The 9989-nt window shown below is 40.9% G+C and overlaps 1 protein-coding gene across 3 annotated transcripts; it reads right to left on the minus strand.

The window, feature by feature from the left end:
• Positions 1-1416: 1416 nt before the first annotated feature.
• LOC142749184 (uncharacterized) lies at positions 1417-9965 on the minus strand. 3 transcript variants are annotated; one of them, XM_075856874.1, is made up of 4 exons: positions 9874-9965; positions 8575-8771; positions 6042-6323; positions 1417-5270 (listed from the first exon to the last, which is right to left on the minus strand). In XM_075856874.1, exons 2-4 carry the CDS (start codon positions 8755-8757, stop codon positions 5241-5243), a joined length of 495 nt encoding a protein of 164 aa, XP_075712989.1. In that variant the 5' UTR covers positions 8758-8771; positions 9874-9965; the 3' UTR covers positions 1417-5240. The 3 variants fall into 3 exon arrangements, with proteins under 3 accessions (XP_075712989.1, XP_075712988.1, XP_075712987.1); XM_075856873.1 differs by having other exon boundaries at positions 9844-9965; XM_075856872.1 differs by having other exon boundaries at positions 9347-9965.
• Between the last annotated feature and the right edge of the window lie 24 nt (positions 9966-9989).

The raw sequence follows: 9989 nt of genomic DNA on the forward strand, positions 1-9989 counted from the left end.
GCAACGCAATCGCAGGGGGGCGATGGTTGCTATGGCTGCCTGGGGGCTTAATGAATGCCCCCAGGTCCGCCATCTTTGCACACCTATTAAGCCTTGCCTCCGGTAGGGCTTAATAAGTGCCTGTCTGAATCACGATATACTGCAATACATTAGTATTGCAGTATATCGTGCAAGCGATCTAATGATCACTGGTTGAAGTCCCCTAGGGGGACTAATAAAAAAAAATATATGATAAAAAAAATCATGTTTTAGTCGCCATTTTCTGACAGCCATAACTTTTTTATTTTTTAGTTGATATCGCTGTGGGAGGGCTTGTTTTTTGCGTGACGAACTGTAGTTTTTGTGGGTATAATTTTGGGGTACTTGCGACTTTTTGATCACTTTTTATTACATTTTGTCTGAGACAAGGTGACCAAAAAAAATAATTCTGTCATTGTTTTTTTATTTAATTTTTTTACGGTGATCACCGTGCGGTAAAAATAACGTGATATTTTTATAGTTCAGGCCATTCAAAACGCGGCATTACCTATTATGTATAGTTGTTGTTTTAGTTTATTTCTAATTATAAAGGACTTGATCAGGGAAACAGGGCGATTATTGTTTTTATTACTTAAAGGCAATGTGTTGCCAGCAAAACATGTTTTTTGTTTTTTTTTGTTAAACAATTAGTGTATAGGTGATTAAACATTGTTCTAATTTTTTTTTTTTTTTCACGAGTCAGGAAATATTATAAATTGGATTCAAATTTATAATATTTCCCATTGCTGGTCACTAGATGGAGCCATTCCCAAAATTGCAGCATTGCATGTGGTAAAGCAACCACATTGCTTTATGCTGCAAAATTGGGTAAAAAGCCCTCGCTCTAGTGAGCTCTCAGCATCCCCCCCTCCTTTATCCTGGCTAGTGCCGGGAGAAACGAGGGGTTTGAACGGTCTAACCTCCTACACTGTGTGTCGCCATTTTTTGAGCTAACACACAGTGTAGAAGGTTTACATACAGTAGTAAACACAAACATACATAGAAATCCCTTACCTGCTCCAGTCGCCGCCGCTCCCTCCGGTCCATCCGCTCCGTCTGCTGCCGCTGCTGCTCCATGAACACAAGTCCGGAAGCCGCGACCGGAAGTAGTAATCTTACTGTCCGGCCGCGACTTCCGGTCCACAGGAAAATGGCGCCGGACGGCGCGCATTTCAAATTGAACTGTGTGGGAGCGGCGCATGCGCCGTTCCCACACAGCGGCGTACATGTTAGTGGATGGAACGGGCCCCGTTCGCAGTCCCTATGGAACTGTGGCTGCCGTATTCCATGTCTGTATGTGTCGTTAATCGACACATACAGAAATGGAAAAAAAAATGGCAGCCCCCATAGGGAAGAAAAAGTGTAAAAATAAGAAAAAGTAAAACACAAACACACAAATTAATGCAAACGTTTTTAATAAAGCACTAACATCTTTAACATATTAAAAAAAAAAATTGTGGTGACACTGTTCCTTTAAACTTTTATTTATTTTTTTTTACACTAAGGCCGGATTCACACGAGCTTGTGCGTTTTGCGTATGCAAAAAACGCAGCGTTTTGCACGCGTTGCACTTCCGTGTGTCATCAGTGTTCGCTGCGTGATTTTCACGCATATGCCATGCTTAGGACACGCGGTTTTGAAATTTAGAAAAAGAAATTAAGGAAGTGCTTTTATTTTTTCCTTCATTTTTTATCTACTGTTGCGCAAATCAATGTCTATGATGCCATAGGGGGAACATGTAGGAAAATGCTTGTTGGATTGCAGAATTTGGGAGGAATTGCTCATTACAATATAAATTGCAAAATCCAAGATATCCGGCTCAAATAAAATGCCATCTTTATTAATATATCATAGAAAACCAGCATTTAGGCTAGGTTCACACACACTATTTACGGACGTAATTCGGGCGTTTCAGCCCCGAATTACGTCCGAAAATGCGGCTCAAAAGCGTCGGCAAACATCTGCCCATTCATTGGTCTTACGATGTTCTGTGCCGGCGGTCATTTTCATCTAATGGTATGTTCACACGTACACGTCCGTAACGGCTGAAATCACGGAGCTGTTTTCAGGAGAAAACAGCTCCGCAATTTCAGACGTAATGGCAAGTGCAGGCGCTTTTCGCTGCGTCCATTACGAACGTAATTGGAGCTGTTTTTCCATGGAGTCAAGGGAAAACGGCTCCAATTACGTCTCAAGAAGTGACAGGCACTTCTTTGACGCGGGCGTCTTTTTTAAAAATGACCGTCGGCACAGAACCTCGTAAAGCCCATTCAAATGAATGGGCAGATGTTTGCCGGCGCATTGGAGCCGTATTTTCGGACGTAAATCGGAGGTTAAAACGCCCGAATTATGTCTGTAAATAGTGCGTGTGAACATACCCTTACAGGCAGAGTTTCAGCCTTTCACGTCCATCTACCTAAATAGAAAAAGTCCCTTTGAGGCCAACACACTGCCAGTCATTGCCTTGATGGATTAATAAAGAAGACATTTTCTTCAAGTCCGATACCTCAGATTTTGCAGACTGTAGGATGCGGATTACAGGATCCGGCCATTATTCAATGCACTGCAGAGTACAGTCACAAGGCAAGAATACAGGCTGCCAAATCAGCTAATAGCTATGAATGGAGTCCTGAAATACTATCTTTAGTCCAGATGTAAAAGTGGAGCCCTCACATGTAGACTTCACTACTATTTACATAAGCGATACAAACATGTGTGGGGGATAATAACTTATTATAAAATAAAAATGGAGTAAACAACTGTTGACAGCAGAGGTCAGATGTGAATATTCCTGGATCTGGTGCCATGCCAATTTAGGCTTAAAGGGAACCTGTCACCAGCATTTCACCTACTGAACTTTACTTATCCCTCACTGGCCGCTGTTATGAAAAGTTCATTGCCGTTATCCCCTCTCCTAAACTCCTCATCCGACTGTAAATAACGGTCTGCAAACATGTGACGCTTTTTTTCGTAATAATCCGGTGTCACTTTGTGCACACACACCAGAAGAGGACATCAATGCACAAGTGCGGGATTTTGTGTGCTGGGGGAAGGCGAGGAGCTGTCAATCAAAAGTAAGGAGGCGGGGTAAACTCGGAAAGACTTGAGGAATGAAGATATGACTCTTTTCAAACAAAGATTTGACTCTTTTATGCTCATTAGCATACGGTGTGGGAACACTAAAAACTGAATACTAAAGCTTCAGAGCCGACTAAGAAGATAATTATAAGTTTTATAGAAATGATTTTTCACCCACTACCCCCTGGTATTGCTGGTTTAATAGGTCAAATGCTGGTGACAGGTTCCCTTTAAGAGAGGAAGTGGGCATAGTCTCCATCATTTAAAGAGGCTCTGTCACCAGATTTTGCAACCCCTATCTGCTATTGCATCAGATAGGCGCTGCAATGTAGATTACAGTAACGTTTTTATTTTTAAAAAACGAGCATTTTTGGCCAAGTTATGACCATTTTTGTAGTTATGCAAATGAGGCTTGCAAAAGTCCAAGTGGGTGTGTTTAAAAGTAAAAGTCCAAGTGGGCGTGTATTATGTGCGTACATCGGGGCGTTTTTACTACTTTTACTAGCTGGGCGCTCTGATGAGAAGTATCATCCACTTCTCTTCACAACGCCCAGCTTCTGCCAGATCACGCTGTGACGTCACTCACAGGTCCTGCATCGTGTCAGACGAGCGAGGACACATCGGCACCAGAGGCTTCAGTTGATTCTGCAGCAGCATCGGCGTTAGCAGGTAAGTCGATGTAGCTACTTACCTGCAAACGCTGAAAGGTACGCAGCTGCAGCATGATTGCATCTCATGTTTTGTTTGACCCTGTGTAATTACAGGTCGCTGTCTCACTATGGTCGCGGTGAAGCACCCGCGTCAGTGCCAGCGACGGAGAACCCGGACCGGAAACACGCGACCGAGTCAGGGAGGCTCGGTCACGTGGATCAAGCAAGGCTCGCCGTGGATGACAGAGACGGGGGCCGGACCCGAACCACCAATGGGAGAGCGACACAGGGAACCCGATGTAATGCATAAGGTAAGTGAACAACATGACAAAATAATGCGCAAGCTGATATAAGATACAGAGTCTGGAATCACAGAGAATTAGATAGAGGACAATAGATGTATGGTTTGGAGCAGCAAGTTAAAGGTTGCGGAAACGTACATAGAAAGTATATACATGGCGCAAATATATACCGAAGTTTATATTAGACAAAAGGATATAAACAAATAGCGCAGTGCAAATAAAAACGCAGCAAAGCCAGTGTGACTTAAGCTTTATCACTATCAATGAAGTGGGCCACATAAATAAAGTGGTTACTGCGTGGCTAAGAAAAAGACGCAAGTGAATAAAAACAGATGTTTATGCTCAATACATATAGAGCCAACATGAATAAATAAAGAGTACTTGAGTTATGAAATGTAAATAAATGCGGAATAGAATGAAATAACAAATAAATAAGAAAGTGAATAGTGCAAATAAAATAAAAGAACCGTGCGGTAAATGTTAATAGTGTGAGCAAAGGGGAGAAAAAGTGACCATAAAAAAATAGATAATTCAAGTGAGCTGAAATATGATAAAGGAGTAACACAAGATGTTGTGAACACATGTTTAAAACAACTATTGTGAAATCGTAAGCATGAAAAGTGACAGTGCAAGGAAATGAAAATTGAATGGAATATCGGGAATATAGATGTGAAGAAAAAATAAAGAAAAAATGCATGTGAAGTCCCCTGTTTTATCAAGAAAATGAATGGAAACACATGATGGGGTGACCGTATAGATAGTGTAGAGTAATAAAAATACATAATAAAATGAGTGAGATAAAAAAAAGGGGAGGGGGGAGGACGAACAAGGAAAAGATAAAGAGGCTATAAAGGGGTCAAACAAAAATAAATATAAAAAAGGAAGTAGATAAAAGTAAGCGTAAAAATATTACGTAAATATGAAATATTTTGTAAACTGAAATTAGAAATATTTAATATCATAGTGAAAAACCGCCCCATAAACTTAGATGTGATCTAAAAAATAATAACCGCATGAAAAATCAACAGTAAATTACAGTGGCGTTGATGAGATGACCAAAAGTGGACATCTCCTATGTCAGTGCAAACAAAGATAAGGAATAACAATATTGAAGTTGCTGGTCGTCAGGCATAATTGATGTCCAGAATAATGGAAGATTCCAGATGAAAAAGGAACAGAAAGACCTCAGCAGTTAGGGTAACCATATAAGTATACGTCTCATCTGTATAACGAGAGATATAGAAAATTAAAATCATAAAATGATAGAATACAATTTAAACACCCAACACCACTAAAATTAGGTGAGCAATCAGAGAAAGGCAGAGAACCCGGCGGTTTCATTGAGGCCCTTAGGCACCATCGTTTGGAGTCTCCAGATCCATTTGCATTCCTTTTGAAGGAGGCGTTGCTTTAAAGCTCCACCTCTCATATGAGTGTTGATGTGGTCAATGCCACATACTTTGAGTAATTTAGAGTCACATGCGTGATGGGAGAGGAAGTGTCGGGGAATTGTTTTTAACGCTTCAATGTCAGTCACTGTTTTTGCATTATCAATGTCTCTGAAATGCTCTCTAGTTCTTATTCGGAGTTCCCGAGTAGTCATGCCAATGTAGATTTTGGGACAAGGGCATGTAGCATGGTATATTACCCCTTTTGTTCTACAATTGATAGGCCAGCAGATTTTAAATTGGCCTTTACCGCTAGAATCAGTAAAGGACTGAGATCTTAAAATATTGGGGCAACTAAAACAGTCACCACATGGTTTGCACCCCCATTTTGGGCCTATTGTGCCAAAAACTTGCCCCGGTTTGGCTGGCGTCAAATAACTATGAACAATGGAGTCACGGAGGTTGGGCGCTCTACGGGGTGCCATAGCGGGATAGTTAGGTAATATTTTTTGTAATGTAATATCAGTTAGGAGGATAGGCCAAAATTTTGACATAATGTCGCACATTTCCACCCAACGTGAGTTGTATGTAGTTACAAATCTCACCTTTTGTTCTCGCTGGTTTTTGACAGATGTTTTTAAAAGTTGATCTCTTGGGGTTTGTTGAGCTCGATGGAGCGCTTGACGAATGTTCCGGTGGCTATATCCCCTTTGGGCAAATCTACCCTTTAATTCCTTGGAACGGATTTTGAAATCTTCAGAGGTTGAGCAGATCTTTTTCACACGGAGGAATTGACCCGTAGGGATTGCCTCAATAACATGGCGTGGGTGTGATGAGGTTGCGTGCAGCAAGGAGTTGGTCGATGTAGCTTTACGGTACAGGTCAGTCTGCAAGAAACCATTAATATCTTGTTTGATGCAAATATCTAGGAAATCAATGTTTTCTCGGCTCCATTTGTATGTGAGGTTTATATTGAGGATGTTTTGATTAAGTGTCTCAATGAATGAGGATAGTTCATCTACGGTACCCTGCCAGATCAAAAAGATGTCATCGATGAATCGTGCCCAGAAAAGGACTCGACTCATCGATGACAGCCGGTCCGACATAAAGAGGTCCCTCTCCCACAGTCCCAGAAAAAGGTTGGCATATGAGGGAGCACAAGCAGCCCCCATTGCCGTTCCCTGGAGCTGTAGGTAGAAGGAGTTGTTGAAAGTAAAAAAATTATGTTTTAGGACAAAATCCAATAGAGTTAAAATTAGTTGGGACACCTCATTCTCAACATCACTCATGCGTAGAAAGCTCTCCACAGCGTGCAATCCATCAGCATGATGGATGCTCGTGTAGAGAGATTCAACGTCACAATAGGCCCAAAATGGGGGTGCAAACCATGTGGTGACTGTTTTAGTTGCCCCAATATTTTAAGATCTCAGTCCTTTACTGATTCTAGCGGTAAAGGCCAATTTAAAATCTGCTGGCCTATCAATTGTAGAACAAAAGGGGTAATATACCATGCTACATGCCCTTGTCCCAAAATCTACATTGGCATGACTACTCGGGAACTCCGAATAAGAACTAGAGAGCATGTCAGAGACATTGATAATGCAAAAACAGTGACTGACATTGAAGCGTTAAAAACAATTCCCCGACACTTCCTCTCCCATCACGCATGTGACTCTAAATTACTCAAAGTATGTGGCATTGACCACATCAACACTCATATGAGAGGTGGAGCTTTAAAGCAACGCCTCCTTCAAAAGGAATGCAAATGGATCTGGAGACTCCAAACGATGGTGCCTAAGGGCCTCAATGAAACCGCCGGATTCTCTGCCTTTCTCTGATTGCTCACCTAATTTTAGTGGTGTTGGGTGTTTAAATTGTATTCTATCATTTTATGATTTTAATTTTCTATATCTCTCGTTATACAGATGAGACGTATACTTATATGGTTACCCTAACTGCTGAGGTCTTTCTGTTCCTTTTTCATCTGGAATCTTCCATTATTCTGGACATCAATTATGCCTGACGACCAGCAACTTCAATATTGTTATTCCTTATCTTTGTTTGCACTGACATAGGAGATGTCCACTTTTGGTCATCTCATCAACGCCACTGTAATTTACTGTTGATTTTTCATGCGGTTATTATTTTTTAGATCACATCTAAGTTTATGGGGCGGTTTTTCACTATGATATTAAATATTTCTAATTTCAGTTTACAAAATATTTCATATTTACGTAATATTTTTACGCTTACTTTTATCTATTTCCTTTTTTATATTTATTTTTGTTTGACCCCTTTATAGCCTCTTTATCTTTTCCTTGTTCGTCCTCCCCCCTCCCCTTTTTTTTATCTCACTCATTTTATTATGTATTTTTATTACTCTACACTATCTATACGGTCACCCCATCATGTGTTTCCATTCATTTTCTTGATAAAACAGGGGACTTCACATGCATTTTTTCTTTATTTTTTCTTCACATCTATATTCCCGATATTCCATTCAATTTTCATTTCCTTGCACTGTCACTTTTCATGCTTACGATTTCACAATAGTTGTTTTAAACATGTGTTCACAACATCTTGTGCTACTCCTTTATCATATTTCAGCTCACTTGAATTATCTATTTTTTTATGGTCACTTTTTCTCCCCTTTGCTCACACTATTAACATTTACCGCACGGTTCTTTTATTTTATTTGCACTATTCACTTTCTTATTTATTTGTTATTTCATTCTATTCCGCATTTATTTACATTTCATAACTCAAGTACTCTTTATTTATTCATATTGGCTCTATATGTATTGAGCATAAACATCTGTTTTTATTCACTTGCGTCTTTTTCTTAGCCACGCAGTAACCACTTTATTTATGTGGCCCACTTCATTGATAGTGATAAAGCTTAAGTCACACTGGCTTTGCTGCGTTTTTATTTGCACTGCGCTATTTGTTTATATCCTTTTGTCTAATATAAACTTCGGTATATATTTGCGCCATGTATATACTTTCTATGTACGTTTCCGCAACCTTTAACTTGCTGCTCCAAACCATACATCTATTGTCCTCTATCTAATTCTCTGTGATTCCAGACTCTGTATCTTATATCAGCTTGCGCATTATTTTGTCATGTTGTTCACTTACCTTATGCATTACATCGGGTTCCCTGTGTCGCTCTCCCATTGGTGGTTCGGGTCCGGCCCCCGTCCCTGTCATCCACGGCGAGCCTTGCTTGATCCACGTGACCGAGCCTCCCTGACTCGGTCGCGTGTTTCCGGTCCGGGTTCTCCGTCGCTGGCACTGACGCGGGTGCTTCACCGCGACCATAGTGAGACAGCGACCTGTAATTACACAGGGTCAAACAAAACATGAGATGCAATCATGCTGCAGCTGCGTACCTTCCAGCCTATTGGCCCAAATTCAAATAAAGGACTTCTGACCTCAACCCTACACCACCCCCAGACGAAGGCATTTGCGCCGAAACGCGCGTTGGGGTGGACTTTGGCTGCATTCACTGTGCTCAATTACCATGGGTATGTGAGATTTTATTGATTTTTGTGAAACTTCCATGTATTTTGGTTTGCATGTTTTCGATCTTTCATATGTCATTATGTCATTATGTCAATTGGTGTGCTGTTATATCTGTTGTCTGAGAACAACCATACTATTTTCACATAGTTATATAGTCTGAAACACTTCATGATATTATTGTACTATTTTCTGTACAGACTACCATTTATTGGATGGTGGCACATATTACTTTAGGGACGTACATGCTTTCTATCTATTCATTTTCTTGCCTCTCACATAGTTGCATGGTCTGACTCCATTCACCAGCCAATGATCCCTGTTTTTACTGTGGTTTTTTTGGATTCTTTTTTATATTGTGCTATTATTGTCAATAAAGTTTTTGTACCTTTACTACTTCCTAGTTTTCCAGTGTCAATCCTTCTTTTTTGGTTCTCAATAGCAGATAGGGGTTGCAAAATCTGGTGACAGAGCCTCTTTAAGGTCTCATCCAACAACATACTAGGTCCCAAATCCCTCACCCACCAGCGGTCACCCCCAAAAATCACACTAACCCTACCACCACCAGTAGTTTCTTTAAAAAAAATACACATGGCCTTGCAACTGCAAAATAAGTCAGGCACCCAATAATGGCGTTAAGCGGTCCGTCCTCCATGTAACACACATTAGGGGCACCAGAGATCCCCTCTATGCTACATGACCCCAGAACCACTACTGTTCCCCACAGTAATTCCACCCCATATCACGTGATACCACCAAGCACCCTATAAAAATAAAACCCGCTTACCGCCGAAACACTAGTCTCTAATTTATGGAACATGAACCACTTCTGCCAAAAGCACCAGTTACCTATCGTGCATTAGACCACCTGTGTACCATATATACCCTTAATGCCAGTGTATACTCCTCCAGTACCAACTATCTCCTAAACAGCCAACTGCCGGGTACAACATGGTTCTCTCCCTGAACATCCCCTTCTACGCCGAACTTCCGTCCTCCTACATGCGCACAGGTCGCACGGCGCACAAGAG

The sequence above is a fragment of the Rhinoderma darwinii genome, chromosome 3 (genome assembly GCF_050947455.1).
Source record: "Rhinoderma darwinii isolate aRhiDar2 chromosome 3, aRhiDar2.hap1, whole genome shotgun sequence".
NCBI classification, from domain to species: Eukaryota; Metazoa; Chordata; class Amphibia; order Anura; family Rhinodermatidae; genus Rhinoderma; species Rhinoderma darwinii.